Source organism: Strix uralensis, chromosome 2 (assembly GCF_047716275.1).
Source record: "Strix uralensis isolate ZFMK-TIS-50842 chromosome 2, bStrUra1, whole genome shotgun sequence".
In the NCBI taxonomy this organism is placed as follows: domain Eukaryota; kingdom Metazoa; phylum Chordata; class Aves; order Strigiformes; family Strigidae; genus Strix; species Strix uralensis.
The window spans coordinates 120972779-120995869 of NC_133973.1; the positions used below are offsets into that span (position 1 = coordinate 120972779).

The 23091-nt window shown below is 41.9% G+C and overlaps 1 protein-coding gene across 1 annotated transcript; it reads left to right on the top strand.

Annotated features, from left to right (window-relative positions):
- Positions 1 to 59: 59 nt before the first annotated feature.
- On the top strand, positions 60 to 20956 carry SLC35F2 (solute carrier family 35 member F2). The gene is made up of 8 exons (XM_074861035.1): positions 60 to 191; positions 6286 to 6461; positions 7006 to 7133; positions 12325 to 12484; positions 14156 to 14312; positions 15098 to 15150; positions 15754 to 15908; positions 19603 to 20956. The coding sequence occupies exons 1-8, from the start codon at positions 64 to 66 to the stop codon at positions 19819 to 19821; spliced, it is 1176 nt and encodes a 391-aa protein (XP_074717136.1). The 5' UTR covers positions 60 to 63; the 3' UTR covers positions 19822 to 20956.
- Positions 20957 to 23091: the final 2135 nt, after the last annotated feature.

Sequence of the window (23091 nt, forward strand, 5' to 3'; positions counted from 1 at the left end):
CGCCTCCGTCGCGCCCGCCCTCCGTGCCTCCTCCCTCCCTCCCGCCGGGCGCAGCGCCGCGGCATGGAGGCGGCCGCTGTGCCCGGGGCCGCGGCGGCCGCTGTACCCGCGGCCGAGGCGCCGCCCGGGGCCGCTCTCGCCGCCCCTCCGCGCCGGCTGCTGTGGCTGCTCGGGGCCAAGCTCTGCACGTGGTGAGTCCCCGGGCGCGGCCCCGCCAGCCTCCACGTGGGGCGGGCAGCGCCGGGTCCCTGCCCGCCTCCGCTGCGGCGGCGGCCGTGTCCCGGGCAGGGGCCGCTCGCCGCGGGAAGGAGGGAGGGAAGGGGGAAGCGATCTTTTCCGCCCTCGGCGTGTCGGGCGGTAACGCGGTCAGGATGCGGTGGCTCATCTGTGCCCGGTCCGGGACGGGCCGGGGGTTCCTGCTGGGAGGGGGGCGCGGGGCTGAGCGAAGCCCTGAGCCTGCGGGCCCGCCGGTAAGGCCGTCGCCCTGGCAGTGGTGAGACCGGCGGGGTGCGGGTGGCAGCCGGGGGAGCGTTGGCCTCTGGAGGTGGGGGGCTGCGTGCTCGGGACCGGGCTGCTGGGGAAAGCCAGCTGCAGCCTGTGACAGCTGTTGGGTGCGAGGCTGGAGCCCCTTCGGCTGCGGTAAGTGTGGAATTAGTGAGTGATGTTGTTAAAGTAAGAGTGTATTCTCACATACGCACACATGCACTTGATTTTTTTAGTAATTCTGGCTCAATATTTTTCTGTTTTGCCATTTTTTTCTGTACTTTTACCTGTTCTGTACTCTTTTATCAACACTTGTGAAGAACAGGTCATCGGGGATAGAGAAGAGAAGACAACAGAACAAAATAGCTGAAATGAGATGTAGAGCCCAGAAGGACCAGCACCCCTTTTGCCTCCTTGAATCAGTTTAGGACAGAGACCCGTTCATGTATATCACTTAATGTGAGCTGGTTAAGCGTGCAAAACTTGAGGAAAAAAAGTCTGCCAAGTTGTGTAGGCATCGCATGGGTCTCAAAGCTGGTACTTGTGAAACTCTGCCTTTTGTGAGAGCAGAGCTACCTCCTCCTCCTTCCAGCCTGCAAGAGCTAGGGTTCACTTACAGCTTCAGCTTCATCTGGGAAAAAAGTAAGTCCCTGTTTAAAGGCTTTTTTGGGGCTCTAGATTTGGTCTCTAATAACTGTTGCATCAGATCTTCTTGGCTGACAAGCAGGAGGTGCTGGCTCTCCTGCCAGCCTCCCACTCATCAACTGGAAGCTGGTGACTGGGCTGTGTGGAGGTGTGTGCTGGCCAAGCAGTCTTATTCCAGAGGAAAAAGCCTGCCTTCTTCTTTTGGTTGTAAGTTTTTCTCTTTTCATTCTTCCTGCCTGACAGGAATGCCCCAAAAGACAGGATAGGAACTTGTTGAACTGTTCTGTAGCCTCACCCATGCTAGTTTTGCCAAAATGTTTTGCCAGAGGGCTACACTAAGTGGGTCTGTTGATGGTACTTGAAAGCGCTCTCACTGACTTTTGCGAAGTGTTGTTTGAGATACTGAATTGATTTTTTTTTCCCATGTGGCTGGAGGCTCAGCCACTTCAGTTTTGTTAGAGGCCTTTCTGAGTCATAGGAAGGTTTAATACTTGTATGTAATAAGCTAGATTTTGTTTTTTAGTAAAACCAGTAGAAAGTATGCTTTCTGGCTCTTGAAACAGAGCAAGTCTTTCTTTTCTGTTTCTTATCTTTTACAAATTAAATTGACCTCAGTTTCAAGGCAGAACACTGAAACACTCACTTCTGAAAATGTTAGCTCTTAAAAATATTTTTTTCCTGTTTTGAGCTATCTGCTAATCATGTTGAAATATGGCTTCAGTCTGAACTGAACTAAAACTGAAGTGCAAGTAAACTGTGTGAAGACTTGCCAGGCTTTGCCTGTTAGTGTTTAACTGGTGGCATAAATAAATGTACTTTTTGAAAAGCTGTATTTATTTTCACAAAAAAAAATCACATTAAAATGATAGAATTTATTAAACTAATAGCCAATATAATTGTTAACTGTGGGCTTGCTAGATTTTCTTTAACTTCCTCAGGTATAGAGTCTAATCGTATTTTAGTATTTTGGGGTCTCTTTCTTCTGCATTTCATATGGAGCCAAAGAAAGACAGCCTGACTTTGTCATTATGTCAGGAGCTGCACATTGTTCAGCATTAGCTTTAGACTAATTTGTGGCAAAATTTCGTGTTCTGAAATGTCCCCAAATAACTGCTAGTTTTGCTCATAGCCATAGATATAGTTAGCTAAGATATGGTGGCTGAAGGAAGAGGAGGAATAATTACCAAGCAGTAAAAAACACCAACAAAACCCCTCCAAACTATAAAAGGCCATTTCAGACCAGTTACCTTGCATCATCTGAGAGTCCAAAGTGATTTAGTCCTTACTGATGCATTAAAAAAAAAAGAGCAGAGAGGATCAAGTTCTGGCATGGAAGAGTTAATAATTACTATATTTTTAGAAATTATGATAAATTATTAATAAAGAAAATCATTGTCATCGATACTCATGTCAATGCCAGAATTAATGGAAATTCATGTCTTTGAAGCGTTTTTCTTATAAGAAATTGTCTTGCAAAATGAAACCCATAGGATTTAGTTTGCTCTCAAGTTTTACAGAGGGTCAAACACTTTTTTAATTTGCAATGGGAATTTAGTGGGCACTGAAATAATAAGGCTCCTGAGTGCACATTTAATGAGGGTCATCTTACTCTGTTCAAACCCCTGTCTTGCTGACTTGAGCCCAGTGCATCCTGCTGGGAACACATCGTCACCTTCACAGTTTGAAGAAATTCATTTTGACACCTTGGTAAATTGCTGCTTCTGCTGAGGCTTGTGCGTGGTGTTGGTGGTTGGGGGTCAGGGCAAGAGGCTGTTGTTTTACATGCAGCTGAGAAAGTTGCCATAAATGTAGTGTTTTGGGATTCACAGAGGACATTTTTTGAGGGCAACTCAACAGTCAGTGAACAATGTCTTTATGTGGCTCTTTTGATGTTAACATTTTTAATCCCTTCAGGGAAGAAAAAAATCCCTGAATTAAAATAAAGAAAAATAAAGAAGGGAATGAGGCAGGATGAAGCCTGCTTGCCTTGTCATGTGCCTTTGGTACTATGTAAATGCTGTAGGACTGCTGAGACATACATTAACTCAACATCAGTGATTGCTGGTGCAGTAACCACTAAAACAGTTCTGTAGATTTTGGACCTCCGTCTCTTCCTATACGCAAAGACGCAAGGAGACAATTCCCTAGGTACTTTAACTAGAGAAACTTAGTTATTAGAAAAGCTGAGGATGGGCTCAGTGGAGTTGTTCCACTGCAAGAGGGCAAGTAGATCTTTCTTGGTTTTAATGATGGTTGAAGCTGATCAGTCATTAGCAACTTTGAATGGCAGCAGATTTTCCCCCTTTTACTCTCTTGCTGGAACATGGTCACTATCCAGTTTGCCAAAATACTGTGCACGTAGAGTCCAGGCCACTGCCATAGGGAGGGTGCCATAATTCACGAGAAGCAAAGCTACTCCTTGCATATTAGATCCCGGAGGAAAATGTTTAAAACCTCACCCCACAGAAGTTCATGTTAAACAAGCAGGATGCTTCTGCCTGTCTCTGTGGCACCACGTAGGAGAGGGGTGAAGGGGAGTTTGCATCCAGGAGAGTGGGGCTTCTGGCAGCCAAGGCAGCTTTAACCTCTCCTGGTAATGTATTGATGAGCGCAATTCATTTTGTGGACTATGCAGGCTTCACAGCTTTGCTCCAGTAAAATTGCAGCAGTTTTGCCCAGTCACACTTCTACTCAGGTTTGATCCCTACCTCCACACCCTTGTCCCAGCTAGTCCAAGCACAGGGTCAGTCTAGTCTAATAATTTGCTAAAGGCTTGCTCTGTGCCTCCTGCACTGAGGGTAAAGAAGAAATATTTCCTGCTAGTTTGGAGCAAGAAACTCTTTATTTGAATAATTAAAAGTGCATATATATTTTTTAAATATCTGAAACCATGTTTTTCACGTGTTGTTCACCACGTTATTTCTGCCTTGAAATTTCAATGGGTCTTCTGTTGTCTTACCTCCTGGAAAGGAGCCAGAGTTCACCAGGCTGGCAAAGGGTGAGCTGGAACCACTGTCCATGCCTGCTTGAAAGAAGAGGTAGTCTCATCCCTGAAATTTTAGCTAACCTATGTTACATTCTTAATGGCACCTGATTAAATTAATTCCTTAGATGAACGTAAAAAGACATTCCTGCATCAGTCAGAATAGTTAGCCAGAATGTATCATGATCGTTGCTGATTTGTTCACCAAATAATGCAATCAGATCTTTGACCAGAAGAAAAAGAAATTCAATATAACGCAAGTGAGGTAGCATCAAAGGGTTTTTTTGCATACAAATATATATGTAAAATATATCTATGTATTTTATAGCACTGTTTACAGTTAATGCTGTGCTACAAAATAGCCATAATAAATTTGTAGCTGAAACATGGTCTCCGTTGCTTACTTCAGCATTCAAAATGCTAGAAATGAGAATGTTTGTTCTTTCGTGCACCAGAAAGAGTTGCTCACATGAGGCTGGATAGGACCTTACAAGATTGTCGTGTGGTATGTGAATACTTGAAATGTGGATGCGCGCTGTTGCTGGGATTGGCAAGGCAAGCTATAGCAAAATGCAGGGCTTGAATCTCTTGGAAGTGCAGCACGGCTGGACTTTGCAGAGATTTGCTGTCTCATCAAAATGGACTTGGAGAGAAAAATGTGCCTAGCATAATTTTTAAAGTCAGAAGAGCTTTGGTGTCAGGCTGAATTGAAAACGAGATTCACGCAGCTGAATTAGAATCTCTGCAAAGAAGTCTCCCTTCTAAAAGGAGGGAATGACTATATGTTTGTAGTTGACTTCAGCACCCCTGAACACACCCTTCTCATTGCCTTACAGTTGGGTTGCACAGCATAGCTGGGTGAGCTGGTAAAGTCACCCATCTTGGGAAAACAACTGGTGTTACTGTCAGGTGGTGTGCCTGGCATGTGGGTGCCCTGGCAGCCGGGAGAGACGTGGGCACAGACTAGGTGCAGAATCCTGATGGGATGCTTTTTTTCCCTTGCTCGTTTACTTTGAGTAGGAACAAATGAATCAGTTGTGCAGACAGTTAAATTCTCATTGGTAGTCTTCAGAGTAAACAAATTAGATATGAACTTTGCAGACCTGTACAGACTACAGAGCACTGAGCCACTCTCACTGTGTATTGTGAGTATGCGGACAGAGACTGGGGTGATACAAATCTGCATAGCTCCCCTGGCAGGAAAAACAGCAAGCTGAAAGATAGACAGCGATTTGTGCATACTCCTGTTTGTCTAGGAGCATCTGGATTAGTTCACTATATTAAGTGAAGAATTGCTACTAAAAGAGCACGAGCTTTTATTTCCCCACCCCCAGCTGTGGGTTGGACCTCTAAGTTGAGTAGTAAATGCTGATATGGCCAAAATGTGTTCTTAATTCCATCCTCAATTACAGCAGGACATCATGGAATATAGCAGGAAAAAAATGCACTATAAGGATTAATTATAACAATTCTTATAATAGGAAAGAATTTTTTTACAGTGAGAACAGTCACTGGAGCCAGGGATGTGGTGGAGTCCCCATCGCTGGGTGTTTTCAAGACATGGCTGGACAGAGTGCTAGATAATGTCATCTAGGCTCTTTTCCCATGACAGGTTGGACCAGGTGATCTTTCAAGGTCCTTCTGACCTGGGCTGTTCTATGATTCTATGGTTAATGCTTTTTATTTCCTTAGCACTACTCAGCTTAGGGTCTCGGCTCACTTTCAGACACTCAGGTTTCGGAAGAGCCTGAAGGCAGTTGTGCCTTATCTCCATGTTGCAGACTTCCATTGACCAAAGTCAGAACGGGATTCAGTGGAGGACAAAGGATTTAACTCGGGCTGTGTGTATCAAAACATCTCTTCATGAGATTAGATCCTGCTTTGAGCCTGCCCAGATGAACTGCTTGAAGGTCCTTGCAAACTATTGCAGCCTCCATCACTGGTGGTTTGAACTGGCCTCACATCTTACCATGGCTGTCATGAAGTCAGACTAGATCTTCTGTGTAGACAAAGCCCTGCTTACTGGTAAATCAGAACAACATTGATAGGGAGTAGAAAAAGAATAAAGTGTTAATCTAAAAAATGACATTTTCCCTGTACAACTAGAAAATACTTTTTAAAAAAAACTTGAATGTTTAAGTCTAAGCTTACTGTGTTGTCTTTTATATTCACAGGCATATTTTGAAAACGATAATTCTGGGCCAGATGCTCTCCTTGTTTATCTGTGGGACTGCTGTTACAAGCCAGTACCTAGCAGAACAGTACCAAGTGAATACTCCAATGTTTCAAAGTTTTATCAACTATTCTTTACTGCTTCTAGTTTATACAACAATGCTGGCATTTAGGACTGGTATGTGAAATATGGAATGGGAGGTTCTGGTTCGTCATATTTTTTTTCTCTTCTACATTTTCCTTTCAGATTTTGAAACTAAATAACTCAATACTCATCCTAGTTTTTTTAAGTTCCTGCTGAAATTCCTGCTTTGTAATAACCTGTGAAATTTATTTCCATGTGTTAACTGTGCATTTAATTTGATTGCATTTTGTGTCTTTTTAAAATTATGTGCTCTTTGTTTTCAAGTCCTATGTTATATTAGGGAAAATAGGCTTTGTTGGCTGCTTTGCCAGAGGCTATTTAATATTCATCCTATTCCTATTAATTTACTCTTTAAACAACTCTTGTGGTTTTTCTTCCTCATGTGGAAGAATTTCTGTGCTTTTCATCATTTGCATTGTCTCCTCCCAGGCTGCGTTTTACTGTTACTGTATCTTTCTTAAAGCAGGGGCAACCAAAATCGAACATCTCAGTATTATTTATGCTTCTAAAAGCAAGATTTCTATGCAACATTTGGTTCAAAAGAACCACATATTGATTTCTGCTTTCTTCTAAACAGGTAGTGACAGTCTTTGGCAAATTTTGAAACAGAGGTGGTGGAAGTATTTATTTTTGGGACTGGCTGATGTTGAAGCCAATTACATGATTGTAAAAGCCTACCAATACACAACGCTCACAAGTGTGCAGGTAAGGACCCACCTCTCTTTTTGAACTGTTGCTTTTATTACAGTTTTGGACCAGTTTCTGAAATGAGATTCATAGGACAGACTTGGAAGCTATTTAAGCCTGAAAAAACTTTCCAGTATCTATTTTCTCTGCAGTACAGGGAAGAGCATCCTGCATCATGAATAACGTTTCCAGGAAGCAGAGAAAATTGGCTGGTATTACCCAGTGCCAGCTCTTGAGTTGAACTCTAATTATTTTGATAGAAAGCACTTCTGAGAGTTTGCTGACAGCCACTCAGTTTTTTCTCCTGACACAAAATAAAGATTTATGACTGGATAATACTTGCTCAGCACAGGTTCTTGCTGATGAGAGTGAGGTAGGTCTTTTGCCTAGTCCTAGAAACTGTGGAAGACATTGTGAGATGTAACCCCGGATGTGAGGACATACTGATAGTTAGCTGGTGTTGCTGACCATGCAGTGAGGGACCAGCCCTGTGGCTTTTGGATGTGGCACTTCAGGCCCCTCTGTGGAAGAGGTGGAAGGGAGGTCAGCGTGCCAGGTTCCTGAAGTGACAGTTGACATCCTATGCAATGCCAGCACTAGGAAAAATCTTGTGTTCTGAAATAACTCTACAAGCAGGAGGGCCAAGGCTGGGGTTTCTTTGTCACTCTACACAGACATAGCTGCTGGAAGAGTTAGTGCCTTCCCTCTGCCTCCAGCTGCATGCTCTTGAGCTTGCATGGCCAAATCCCTTGAGCAGACAGGCCCAGGGTGCTGAGCAAAGTCAGAATAAACTCTGTCTTTTGCAGGACTATTGTTGAGCCATGTCAGGCCCAAGTTAGCTCACTGTGTGGCTCCACAGCTGCTGCTGGAGCAAGGGAGGGGATGGTGCAGAAGCAAGGAAGGAGTGTGTCCAGGGCTGTGCCAGCCTACGCCTGCTCTTACCGATGGTAGATCTGTGACTGGGGTCATGGCCCCACTTACCTGAACAAAAAAAAAAGTACCATACAGAATTGGCTGTTAGTTGGAAAAGAGTGTTTAGGTGTCAGTGTTTTACAGCATCAAAGTAACAAGGGTTAATATTTAAGAGAGTTACCTATAAAGCAATAAACTCCTGTGGTCTGGGCTCCTTTTTAGAGAACTGCAGTAACTTTTATTTGCGCTACTGAAGACCAGTAACATGTGCCTGTTAGATTATTATTGTCGCATTTCCACTTTATACTTACATGTTATGACTCATTAGGCCTTTAATTTCCTTACAAATAATGCCTGAGAAACCAGAGGTTTGAGTGACAGGTTCCAGTCTCAAGGTCAAGCTGATGATTGAGACACTGTTTAATCGTATACTTTACAGCTGAAGAAGCCAGGACTTTGATCCAAGTTCTCAGAAGTAGTAAAGCTATTCCCATGATTTCTTTCATAGAAGTTGAGGAAGAATAGATAGAGTAGGTTGTCCTGTCCGGTTGCCAGACTCAAGCATTTTCTGAACCTTTTTTCCATTGTGATAACCTTCAGACCAATGCTGCTTTGTGTCAGTTCAGTAATTGTGAATTTCTTGTCATTGCCATAAGGTTTCTTGCACATTCTCTGAAGTCACTAGTTTTTCACCACTGTCAGAAATGAGATACAGGACAAAAAGCAAGCCTGTGATTTGCTCTAGCACGAGGCATTTGCTAACTGTCAGTAGCAAGCAGTTCTGCAGCTACATCAGAATCTGTGGTTCAGAGCACCCAGCCTGATGGCCTGTCTGCAGTACTGGCTGTGAGTGGATGCCCAGGGAGCAAAAATGCCACACAGGAGTATGTGGCATCTTCCTGAGTACATGGTAATCAATGTTAACATGCTGCCTGGCTGGAGTTTCAGCTCAGCCCTATGAAACTTATCTTCAAAGTTAAGTTTTGTCAGCTCAGCAAGGAACTTCCATGAATTTTCTCACACATGCACACAAAAGCGGAACTGATTTTCCTTTACTTGTCAAATACCAGCATTGCACGGAAGGGGTTGGGAGATTTTGGAGGAGATAACATTAGGATGGCAGCTCTCATTTCTTTGTAAATAAAGAAAAAGACTTTGGTCTAGAACTGAACTCTTTTCTGTTTGGCTGTGGCTGACGCAACGCCAGGGAGACTTCTTGCTGCCAGTGTCCTGTCTTGTGGCAGGATTTGACTGTGCTGCTGTTTGACTACATATTTAGCAGCAAAACTGAAGCAGCTTAGCTGTGATTTCATGTTCTTAGCATGTTATTTGGTGCAATTAGCATTTGCTCTGTAGATAATTTGAGTGGAAGCATTTTATAGGCAGCTATTGACAGAATATCAGCTGATAGAAGAGTGTTAACTCCAACAAATACAGGAAAATACAGGATGAGCCCCTGGGGCTCAGCTGGAGGCTGCCCTAAGGGAGCCTTGTGGGGAAGTGAGCAGGATGAGCTGTTGAGCTTTCTTGCTCACAGAGCTGTCTGGAGCTGGCAATTATAAGCAAACCAATGACCTCCAACAGTCTATGATAATTTATTTGCCATGTGTTAAAACATCTATTAATAATTTACTTGCCCTACATTTAAACCTCCTATAAACAGTGTGGCCAAATCCTGGCTTGAGTCAAAACATTTGTAAATCAAATCACCAGGTTATCTGTTTTTTCCCTTGTAAAAATACAGACTAGAATTGAATAAGATGAGAGTTTGCTGAGGCTCTACTGGCAATAGTAATCAGTACTACAGTACTGCTGTAAATGTCATCAAACCTGAATAAATAAACTGTATTCTTTTAAATGGTTCCATCGACACAATTCATTGTGATATTACATCTGCTTTGCACCTCTTTGATCTTGAGCATTTTCCTCCAAAGAGCTCTAATGTAGTAGATGAAGGGAAGGCAAGGTCCAGTACTTGGAAATCAGATTTATTCTATCTGTAATTGAGGGTAATTGTCCCCTGGAACAGATTACTGGGGTGTGTTGTTCTTCATTTGGTGCCTGTGTGCCCTGGCTGCACGTCCTCTAACCAGGATGCTGTAGCTCTACAGTATGTTCTTGGTCTGGTTGCAGCAATTCCCCATCCAACGTTACTGAAAGAGCTTCTGGCTCATTAGTTACTACTCCCTTACATCCTAATTAAGAATTTTTTTAAGGGTTTTTCTTCCCCTCTTTCTGGTTGGGTTGAAAAACTGCTTGGAGGTTGGATGTGGAAAAATCTCAATTAATGAGGAAGTGAAAACTTACTTATTAGTAGAAGAGATGTCTACTACCAACCATGGGGGTAAAAAGTTTGCTTTCTAATGTTTGTAATACTTCTTTTTGATACTAGTCAAAACAGTCAAATTTGGAGGAAATATTAGGAGGTTTTTCTTGAGCCTAGACCAAACGTAAGATTGAGAAAATGGCTTGTGACTAAATAGAGACTTACAGCATGATACTTTTCAGTAGAGCAAAGCTGTATTGGGATATGTGGTGTCACATATTAGGATGTGTGTGGTTGTAATATCTCATAATACAACCCATGCAAGTGCTTTTGCACTTTACAAACAGACTTTACAAACTGGACAAGCTGGAGGCAATCCAAGGAGTGAGGACAAATAGATGGAAAGATTAGAGGCATTGTTAGGATTTAATCTGTACTAACTCCCCTTAATGCTATGCTTGTAAGACTTTAATACGTGTAGTCATGAACAAGTGAAACCAGATGTATTGTGAAAGTCTTGAAAGTTTGGTTAAAACCCTTGGGGATGATGACTGAACTAATGGAAGCCAGCACAGAAGAAGACTGCAGTGGTGCACTTAGGCAGGCAGAGGTTGGCAATGAACATTAAGGACTAAGGGCTCTTGTTTTGATTGTAATGATTATGCCCCAGTCCTATTGACCTGGACCTAATACTTTGTAGGGACTTCAAGACGTCAAGTTTTAAGAGCTGGCATTTGAGAGTAATTTGTGAGCAATTTTTGGAAAGCTGACTGTGTGTTCTGCTGTAGACTGTTCCCTTATATAGTTTCATGGCACTCTACTGAGGCAGGTCAGAAAAGACACCTTTTTTTTCCTCCAGACAAATTCAGAAACAAAGTCTATTTTGTTGGATTAAATATTAAACCAATTATGATTAGCTCAATGTTCTTGGTACTATTTGGTTATTGTAGAACATTATGCCCATCTTATGCTGCAGTGTATTTTTCTGTATTAAGTACACAGCGAACTCTTAATATTTTCTGTAATAAAGGAGAACGGGTAGAAAATGGGTGGGTCTAACAGCAAGGCAAAGATACGTAGGATTTTATGAACAGAGAGGGGATAATAAAGAAAACAAAGAGAAGTCAGTGTCACAGCTTGTCATGGAGTGCAGACATCCTTGAACCATAGCTGTTCAGTCTGCTCAGAACAGTATCTGCAAACATATCTGAAGTGCTTTGAAACTCCAGCTGCCTTGTGTGTCTCTGCTGCTGGGGCATGGGTGAGTTAGAGTGGGTTACTTGCTTCTGACTAACTGAGAGACAGCTCTGACAGAGTAATGAAAACATGTTGGTGACTTGTATGTGCTTTTGTGGGAAGCTGGAAGATCAGGAAGGTGACTTTAGGAAAGCTCTTCTTCCCTTCTCATCTTCCACCCGTTTTGCACATGGCTTCCAGCACATGTACCAATGAGTTTTTTTTTAGTAGGATCCAGTTGCAGGAAATAAAAATCTAAATGAAAACTGTAGGGTCAGATTCTTGTCCTAGTCACTTCAGTGAAAAATCAAATCACTTGTATCCTTTGATACTTCCAGATTTTTGTGTACATGGAGCCCTAAATTCTAGTTACAGATTGAGAAGGAGTGAAAAGACGAGCTAGACAAAACCTGCTGTGGAGGAAAGGAAATGATGGTGAACCACCTCCTTATATTGGTGTCATGGAGAACAACATGGTTTCAGAGCAACATCCTGGTATTAATTTGTGAAGCTGCAAAGATTGCTTAGATCCATCATTAGAAGAGTTTCTAGATCAGTGCCTTTCTACCAGGAGAGAATGGACCCCTGCCCCAGCTCCTCTTTTGCTTGCAAAATGCTTTTAATGGTAAAATGTAGGTCTGACCCCTCTTTTAAATGAATCCACTGGGGTTGCTTTGCAGCTTTCATTAACATCTGATAGTGACAGAAAGTAAGGTCCTGTACATTTGCTTTCAGGATAGTGCAATCCAGATTTGGGGTGGGTTTCTAATTCAAACCATTTCTCTGTATACACAGCTGCTGGACTGTTTCGGGATTCCTGTACTGATGGCTTTGTCGTGGTTCATTCTCCGTGCAAGATACAGGCTGATCCATTTTCTTGCTGTTGCCGTCTGCTTGCTGGGTGTAGGAACGATGGTGGGTGCAGACATTTTGGCAGGGAGGCAGGAGAGTGAAGGTAAGGAGTCCTTTATTGCGGGGGGGAAAGAGCAGAGCAATGGTTCCCATGGCGGGCTAACTTGTAAAGGAGAAAGAGGAGCAAATGCAGGGGGAGTGGATATAGTTTTATTTTAAAAAAGAAGAGGAGAAGGCATGCTGCTATTTGTATTTATTGTCCAAGAAGATAGGGGCTGAGGAGATGCTGATTTTGTAGGGAGCCATGGAATTTCTTTGCTTGTAGGTTTGGATTATTTATTCCACCTTAGAAGAGAAACACTTGTGTTAAGCTTAAATTTTGCTGCTGTTCATCAGATCTGATGAAAGGCCTCATTCTCGAAAGCTTGTTCACTTTTACTAGTGTGAGATGGTCTAATAAAAGACACTGTCTCTCCCTGCAAACCTTGTCTTGCTTACACGGTATCAGCCTGCTGGCAGCCAGACTTCTCTGATTTGGAGTTTTGTATGAGCACAAATAGCAAATAAAAAGTTACTCAACAGCAGCTGACTTCTCTGAGTTATCTTTGGCAGACCCGACAGAAATGGTCCATGTATCCCCATGGCCCACAGGTCACAGCCTGGAAAGCAGGGGTTTACTATGGGAGAGCAAGAGGAGATGTGGGCAGGATGCCAGGATTCCTGGGACCTCCAGGAGGGAGGCTGGGCTCTGGGGACCAGGATCCAGCTGGGTGCAGATAAGGGTAGGTCTTGTCTTCTCTATGACAGATCCTTAAATCAACCCTATCATAGCGATCTTATTTTGAATAATTTTCGGAGCCAGAGGACATGAGGCTGGGTAAATTGCAGGGCATTGCCTTTATCTGGCAGTACAGACATAAGCCTGTTTGGTATTATTTTGGGGTCTTACTGTAGGTAAGACATCAAGACAAACTGAGATTTAGCGTTAATGCTATGTGGTACAAGTATCTCAGTCCTGAGGGAGAAAAATCTTCTTTCCCTGAGACTTTAAGACAGTTGTGCTTTATTTACTGACATGGGTATCCTTACTAACTGCTTAACCTCTTACTTCAGACATATTTTTGTAGTGATTGCCAACTGGCTCAGGGAAGAAAACTTTAAATCAATTCAAGAATTTAAACTACAGCGATCCTTTTGCTATTTAGCTGATGCATAATGGCTTTTACTTGATGAGTGGTTGTATCATGGGGAGTCCCATTTACCCAGTATAAATAAATTGCAGCAGGACACATGATATCACCCATCTTCAGTGCCCACTTAAGACCTGTCATAAACCTGAAGCTGAGTCCAGGTCCCGCTGAAATCAATAGACTGATTTTTAGCAAGACTTGAATTGGGCCTTACTGCAAAAGCAACGGCAATATTCAGAAAGGCGGAGAGCATCGGTAACCGGGAATTTTCTCAACTCCCTACAGTGCCAAAGGTCAGCAGAGGTAGAGTTGGACCAGACTATACGGCAGTGGCTTGGGCAGGATGAGATTTAAATGCTGGGTTTAGCTTATTCCAGACTCTGCAGGGTGAGGTGAGCGGGTAGCAGAGTCAGTGGTCAGACACCAAGCCACTCATCTGCACACACAGGTGATGTTTCCTTTCCCCTTACCCTGGAAGGCACTAGGAAGATAGAGATGTTAGAGATAACTTTGCTTGTCTTTTTAAGGAAAGCTTAAAAGTGTTTGCAGCATTACCCTTATTGTGGATTAATATTTCTGTACAGGTAGTGACGTGGTGATTGGAGATGTCTTAGTGCTTCTTGGTGCTTCTTTGTATGCCATTTCTAATGTGAGTGAGGAATACATTGTGAAAAATCTGAGCAGAGTGGAGTTTCTAGGAATGGTGGGCTTGTTTGGGACTATTATCAGCGGTCTACAGCTGTAAGGATCTAATATTTATTTTAAAACTAATTAAGAATATTCTACAGATGATTGCTTGTCTACTATGAAATGATGTTGTTATTAAATTAATTCTTTGTTATGCCTGCATTTGGCCTGTATGGGAGTCCTTCCACTTGTATTTTATTTCCATTGCTGATCACATCTGGTTTATATCCTTTTTATTTGCACTACTCTTATTACAGCAATTCTAAAGCTGAAATCCTTCAATTGAGCATGTGCAATACTTGACTATTTTTGATTTTGTTGATCTTCATGAAGACACTCAGTATGCTAGGATTGTTCACAGGAATTTATTTCTCAATGGATTTTCTCTGTGGAAAAGTTTAGGAGATAATCATTAGCAGGAGGTCTTCCATATTAAACTTCAGTTTAAAATGAAGCCATGTATACTCTTATAAGTAACCATGTTAGAGTAACAGACCACATGCACTTAAGTCTATCTAATGAATTTTATGTTCCTCATTTCTCATCGTTATAGATAATAATTTCCTCAAATGGTATATCAAATTAAACTGAATCTCTGAAGGATGGAAAAGCCTGGGAAGAAGGCACAAGAACTAAATAAAAATGCTCTTGACTTTAATTTTCAAGTCTTCTTTCATGCTTGTTACATGTTGGAGTTAGTGTCATTCAATATGATTTCAAACAAAAAATAAAGGGATTATAAATCAAAATGTTTCTTGTATATTCTGGTAATTAAATTCTGTATTTGAATATGACTTTTTTTTCTTTTTTACTGTATTATATCTTTTCTCTGTCTCTAGAGCCATTGTGGAACATAAGGAGTTAATGAGAATTCAATGGAACTGGAAAATTGGTATGTGTATGACAAAAGGATGTGCATTTTTACAGAAGACTGGAATTTTAATTTTCTTTTTTTTGTATATTAAGCAGCATTCATATTATATTGTCACAAATTTATTTTCTGTAAACTTTGCAGCTCAGCAAAGAGGTAAGGTTTGCGGGATTGAACATTAAAACTTTGAGCTCAGGTTTTTCATTTCACATATAACATGCAATAATTCTTCAAAACAAATTGAAATAAGTAAAAATTAAGCCTGTTTAGTTGCAGATGTGTCTGTTGTTGGAACATCACAAGAATGTTTTTCTGTTGTCCTTCCTAAACGAAATAATGGAAAAAATGGATTTTATGACACATTTTGACCTCAATAGAACTGTATGTTATTAAGAAACATGGCTGTGAATTTCTTCAGTCAGCTCTTACGAGAACTTTCTTGTGTAGATACAGTAATTTTTGCAATACAGGGTAGTCTTGGAAAAGAAGTATTTCTTCCATGTTTTTCTTAAATTTACTTATCCTAAAAGATAAAATGTACAATTTTAAAGCATCTGAAGAGTATTGGTGTTCTTTAAAATAATTATTCTGTGCCTTAGGAGTAAATTGTTGTCTGTTTTACAGCATTACTGTTCACAGTCTTTGCCCTGTGTATGTTTGGGCTGTATAGCTTCATGCCAGTAGTGATTAAAGTTACCAGCGCAACCTCGGTCAACCTGGGTATTCTGACTGCAGATCTCTACAGTCTGTTCTTTGGACTTTTCCTCTTTTTCTATAAGGTAAGTACCTTTATTCTTTCACTATAATTTCAGTTACATTTTTACTCCAAAATTATAAATAAAGCATTGTGTTCTTAAAAGACCCTGAACAGTCGTTTGTACTTGTACATTTCTACAGCTTGTATAGTTCATTGTTGGCAGATACCAATCAGGAGAGGTCATACTTGGTTAATTATATAGCATTACACTATTAGGCAGATAGTGGTTTTCTAACAATTTCACACTTGATGGAATACATTAGAGTTAAGAGATAGTAAATAATATCCTGAGGTGCTCAAATGGTAGAGTTCTTGCCGTAAGCCCTATGTGGAACTGTGTGTTAGATTTGGTTCATCTCTCCCAAGAGTCCAAAGAGAGAGGGTTTGAATCTCCCTGTCCTGAAAGGCATTTGGTGTCTGAGGGGAGGGGTTCAGCTTGATTTTCAGAAATAAATATTTTCTTTCAGAAATCTAATCTGTTCATTACCAGCATCCTGGGATAACAACTAAGCACTCTCAGTGCTACTGCTAGAGAGAGACTAAAGGAACTGAAAAAAATGCAGAGAAATATATTATTCTGTATGCTCTCCAAAGGGCAGTTACTTTTATTGTGCTCTAAAATATTTTTGGTAGTGTCTATTCAAGCTGAATGACAGTGCTAAAAAGATTTCATTCCACCCTACACTTTTCATCCAGAATCATTTGTGGGAACTGAGCTCGTTACAGCAATTGAAGCACTTGAGTCAGTCGCTCAGTGACTGGAAGGGCTTAGTGAGAAGCTTGTGAACTTTGCTGAACAGCTTAATTTGTATTATTCCATGTGGTTGCTTTCTCTTCAGCATTATGGAGAGCCAGCAGCTTTTTAGTCAGATTTGTTTCTGAAAATGAAGGCCAATTTATTTTACAGTATGGAGGTAATAATTATAGCTGGTAATGGTAGGGTCTGACAGCAGCTAGATTTTCCTTTTCAAGAGTCTCTTAGCTCAGCTTTCCTCCCTGTTTTGCGTTCCAAAATTTGCTCCAAGCTACAAAGCATCCATTAGAAATGAATGTAGGAAGTGAACCATGCTTCCATTCTAACAATTAAAAAAATCCTAAGTCACTTTCAAACATGTCTTTTGGCACCCAGATAGCTTAACTCAAGAGGTGATTATAAATTTATATCCATAACAGTAAAGATGAAAAAGTAAGAGCTTTGGAAGAGGTATAATAAACTTATATCTTTCAGGATTTTTAGCTTATTTTGGGGAGAGGTTTTTCTGGGAGCAGGTCATCTCATAATTACTAACTGCGGGGTATACTGGTAGCAAAAATGAAAAATGAATTTGAGAAGACTTTGGGGTTGTATTATGAGAGAATTTCAGATATTTATTAAAATAAGAACTTGCATGTGGGGTTAGAACAGTGAAGTAGCAAAAAGGGGAGCAATAGTAATGCCACATCTTTGGTAATCAGAGGATTTGAGATATCTTAGGAACTGAGAGCCTGATTTAGACACTGCTTTTAACGTAATACTTATCAGTAGAAAATCTTATTGCCAAGCTAACCATATAGTTTCTTTACCTATGGGGCAAAGAAACCAGACAGGACATTTCCTAGATTAAAAAGCACTGTGGACACAGGAATCTACAAACAGAACTGCAAGGAATTGCTCTGTATTCCCCATTATCAGATGATATTTCACAAGCCGCTGAAGGGTTGGCTGGGCTGCAGCGTGCACCGAGCCACAGAGAGCTCTGAATTGGCAGTGGTCTGAGACTGGAACAGAAGCAGCACAAACATAGGGTGGCTGTAGCAGAGACTGGGCCCAGGAATTATAAGGTTTTGACTTGTGTATGGTGTTTTGCTAATGCACTCAACTTTTCAGCCCCAACCATGTCTGTTTAAAGTAAAATGTGAATTTTGCATACCTGTTTAGATGAGCTCTTTTTTTTTTTCGTTTACTCCATAATGAATCTTTGCTGTGCTTGTTCCTAATGAGCTCATGTAGATACCTGTAATCCCTCAAGAGATATTAAAAAGGGTCTCCAAATGCTTTTGTTGTATAAACTCCTATAGAAGGGAGTATACTGCAAATACAGACACTAGATGGAGTTACAGTCCTCCAGTAACTTTTAAAGTAGTCTTTAGGCTTGATAGTGAGGATGGGGTTATAAGCTGGACAGGTACGACTGAAATCAGTTACTGAAGCAATGAAGTTGCTGCAATATTTGAAATGAACAAAAAAAAAAAAGAGAGAAGAAAGCTCAGGAAAAGACCACTGAGCCCTCCCCAGAAATGAAAGGAGGTGGGAAAAAAGAGTGTAGGCTTGTTGGAGCAGCATGGTTAAGGTTCAGCTCAGTCACTAGCTGCAAACACATAGGCAGGCCTTGAATCACAGCTACATTGCAACAGCTTTAGCACCCCAGCATGGCAACTGTGTATCTACTCACAGAGGAATTGATTCTGAGTGGGATCCGAGATATTTATGCCTTGGGGATGGGTCAGTCAGGGGTGCGACATGGGTGCTGCTGCTGCCTCCGTTGGGACATCTTCAGAGCTTGGTGCTTCTTCCCGTGCTGCATGAACACTTGAGTCAAAGCTGCTCCAGGCAAAGAGCCAGCAAGGTGAGGAGAGAGGGCGTGTATCATAAGGCCCCTGTGTTTCAGTCTGCTTTTCCCTTTGTGTAGTGCCATCCAAGGGTTTCCGAGCCAAGTGACTGCCAGCTAGGAATTGCAGTGTCCTAATTGTAGATCCTCAGACCTTTTTGGATTGGAGTCCACTGTCCAGGTCCTAACATTCATTTCTGCTGTTTGATAAACTGGAACATATTTTTCAAGCACATCTAAGGAAGCTAAGGACGTTAGGGAATATTGACAGTGGTATGTAGAATGTGCTATGTCCTTCATCCTACTGTTTAATCAGTGTGGTTTGGCAAAGGCAATATGGAGGATTTTAACCAATCTGTTGAAAAAGTGTTCCTAGCTGTGGATAACTTGAACACATTGTATCGAATCTGGTCTTATGAAGTAAGCATTAATTTTTCTGTTAAGGTGGATGAATCTTGGCAATTGTTGGTCTTTTAACAGGCAAGTGAATGATAGTGATTCAAATGCGGGATGTACCTCAGCAGTTCATACTCTCACCTCACACCACTCTTAACAGAGCACAAATGCTGATCTTGTAAAAGGAGCCCCAGTTTCCCTCTCTTCAAGGACTTGCTGGGTGTAAAGAGCAAACCAGTTTTGGTCCAGTAATAGTATTTATCTAGCCCTGCAGATGCTTCAGAGAGATGTGCAAAGAACCAGCTGTTCTGGTGACTTGCAGTAGGACAGAGATTCATCTCTTGCCAAGACCTAGAATACTAGGCTGTGCTGAAACAAAATTCTTTTAGGGGTACTGTGTTTCAGCACTCATGTGTGCAAACAGCTGTCCTTTAGTATCCCCAAGTTTACAGCCATCTGTTCTCTCTGTTAAGATTCTTGTATGTAGACCTAAGGAAGCTCCTGGTCCAACAGTGTTGAAGATGAGATGCGGTGAAAACCAGCCAGCAGCTTGAGTCTGTCAGTGAATGGAGCTGTTGAATTTTGATTTTCAGACCTGAATACAGGTCGTGGTGATAATCCTCATTAAAATAATTTTTAAAAGGAAGGGTAGCTTTCACATTCTTAAAACAAGGCAGCATTGACATGTTTTTACATCAGACACTTAATGCGTCTCTTTCTTTTGTCTGCCAGTTTTCAGGTCTTTATATCCTGTCCTTCGTTATCATCATGGTGGGCTTCATCTTGTATTGCTCCACTCCAACTCGGACAGCGGAACCCACCGCCTTGCCACAGCCTGGCAGCACTGGCTTGGACAATGCTGCACTAAAGCTCGAGGAGAATGACAGTGAAACTCCAGCCATAACTGTACAGTTCACAAGAGGAGAAACTGTGGTGGTCAGCACTGATTAAAGAAATGGCAGCATTTCAAAATAGAGCTGCCTTTTTTTTTTTTTTTACTGCCAAATTTCCCTCAAATACTAATCTGGAGAATTGTTCTACTGCCAAGGCATATGTCATGCTGTGCTGGTTTTTATGCACTGGATAGACTTCTAAGGCCAGATCCTCAATCAGTGAAACTGTATTGATTTACCCTTGCAGAAAATCTGTCTGTTAGAAGAAGACAGAGTTGTATTTATGTGGAGTCTCTGCAAAGTGAGAGACTGTTATTTTTAAATGCTTAATTAACTTAACAGCAAACGCTTGGGGGAAAAACTAAGCCAAAGCAAGCTCCCAGGTCACTAAGTGGAGCAAATATGTTTTATATTGCATTAGGGACCTAAATCTGCAAGCTGCTATCTGAGGGCTTTGTGGTTCCCACGCCTCAGTGCCAGGTACCCTCAGGTAGCATCTTATAAGAGCCACTCAGCTTCTCGCAGGATCTAGTTCTGCAAGCTGTATTACATACATACACCTTCCATGCGCTGATGGACTTCTTTCCTCCACTGGAGGATTTGCTTCTTACATTCCACCTGGATGTTCATCTCTTCATATTGCTGCACTCCCTGTTGCAGCTGGGGATGCTACAGGTATTTTATTTTGAATTTTGCTAGTAAGGGAAGTTTGAATATATGTTTTTATAATCCCCTCTTTATCTCTGAGACCTGTTGTTTGGTGCATTCCCACTAGGTGGAGGAGACAAAGTCAGGTCCTTGCTCTGTTCAGTAAGAACTGAATGTGTTTTTTTTTTCTGGATGAGACAGCAAAAGGGTTTGAACTGAAATTCACTTCTCACTGAATTTCTCCCTGAAATGGGACACATTTCTGCAGAAAGATTTGAGTAAAATGGGCATTTCTTAAAAAAATTGAAGTGTCTTAGCCAATCCTCATTGCAACAATGGCATAATCTCTAAAAGGCTAGGTACTTTCAGTAGATTCATTGACAGTTTTCCGCCCCCTCTTCATATTTACAGTAAATGATTAAAAAATACTAGGCTGCAGTTTTAACACCAGTAAAACCATACCAGGATTTTATTTTATTTTTTGTACAAACCTTCAGAGCTCAGGTGTATGAAGTAACAAAAGAATAAAGTTTTCAGCAGCTGAAGAGTTGGCACTTGGTTTATTTTCTTAAGCCAGAATTTCTTTATTTCTCAAAATTAAATTAATTTTACTGACCAAATGATTGTTTTAATGGCTGAGTTTTGCCATAAGAAGTAAATATGGTATTTTCTGAAGATACTGGTGATCAAATGACACAGACTGGTTTTGTGTACTTCTGGTGTAGTTTATTCAAACAAAATTATTCAGCAAAAATCTTACCTGATTTTATATAGCAATAACAAAACAAACATTCAGCAGATACTACAGCAACAGACATTGCCTTTTAACTGAGTAGTTCATGCACGGAAGGGTAGAGAGGTGCTGATGTTTAATGAAAAGCATTTGGGCCCAGTTATCTCTTGCTTTACCAGTGGAGTAAGATTCAGGTCATGGATTAAGACACCTAAACTGGTGTGTCTGTAAACATCTATACATCTAAATCTGAACAAGCAGCTGGAGACCAGGTGGGGTAAGGAAGTCTGATGGCAATGGATACCTAAGAGAGGCCATCTGGATGAAGTTGTAGTCCTCCATACCAAATTTTAGTTGCCTATGACCTGGATGGAGCTAAGTCCCACCCATTGTTACTTGCATGATTTAGTTAACTACATGCAGTAACAAAGCAAACCGCAAGCAAACCTATAGGTCTATACGTGAATGTTGCAGAACTCTGCACCTGTTGGTACAGGATGCGATTCAGCTCCTAAATGTAGCTAGTTATGTATTTTGTGCAAAAAAAGTTGCTGAGGTCCTGTATACAGTGCCCCTCTGTGGGGCATGTTTCAGTTGCCTTGGTGTCAGCTGAGACAGCCTCTGGAGTCTGTGGCGTCTCTAGGGGCTGGCAGATAGGACCCAGGATCTAGAGGAGACCTGTAACCTGGAGCAGATTGTGGAGGCCAGATGAGATGCCCTAGGGTCTCTGAAATGGCACTGCAGGCTATGGTTGAGACTCTCAGTACTTCCTTGATGACCATGTGGGGCCATATGTTATTACTTTAGATGCTTAACCTTTACACAGCTAAAATAGATGAATCCCAGATGAAGCAGCATGTTCTTTCTGTGGTCACTGGGTGGCATTTCAGCATCTCTGTGGTGTTTGATAAAACAGCTATGTGTGTCCAGTGCTTGAGAGAGTGCTCTGGTGTGCCTGAAAGCCATATGCAGTGTGGCATGAAAATTGGTCTCATTTTATGCACCCCAGGAAAAATACCTGGGCCCTTTGCACAGATAATGACTGAATTGCTGTGCAATGAAAAGAAAGCACAAGGCAGCAGCTGGAGTTACAATAGAAGCACAATGAAAAATGTGGTCAATCCAAGGCTGGTGTCAGTGGGTGAAAGCATTACCTTGGCAAATGGAAAAAATAAAGAGAAGTTAGCTCCTAGGTTCACAGCATCCCTTCTGATAGTTCCTATTGGGAGAAAAGGGGAGGTTTTTCCTTTGTGCCAAAGCAAGGAATAAAAGGGGACACTTGGCCTACCAGCCTGCTAACATTGTAGCAGTTCCACCAGAGGATGATGCTTCGCTCGTGTCCCTTAGTGCTACCACGAACAGGAGGGGACATGGCAGCTTCCCCAGGGACAATGCTGGAGGTTTGCCATTAGCACCAAGTAACACAAGCTCTTACAGTGCATTTGAGGTGGACCAAGTGGGGTGAGGTGTCTGCAGTGGTGTGGGTCTAGAGTGACCTGTGCCTGGACAAGGGAAGAGATGACAGCTTGAAAGGCATTTGGAAGGGTCAGAACAAATGCTGAAGGCAGGGACCCGAGTCAGCAAGCAACTGAAAGAAACAGCTAAAAAGAGAAGCCAACCCATGGCTTCCAGCCACGAGTTGAGGCTATTTTGAGGAGAAACTGCTGATGTGAGTAGGAAGCTTTGGGGAAATCCTGCTTATTGATGAAGAAGGCACTGAGTCCTGTTGTCCTGAAAACGGTGGATCTTTTGCTTCCTGCCAGGGTCCCTCTAGCTGCCATGCTCACCTGGCAGGTCCCACTGTGGGGCCGTGCCTCCCCTGCCTATACCTGCTCTCCCATGGACCTGAGCATCACTCCCCAGCATCTGGAGTGGAGCACACAAACCCAGCATGCTGCCCCTGCCCCTGTATGTTAGGGGTGTTTTTGCAGTTCTCTTCAGAGAGAT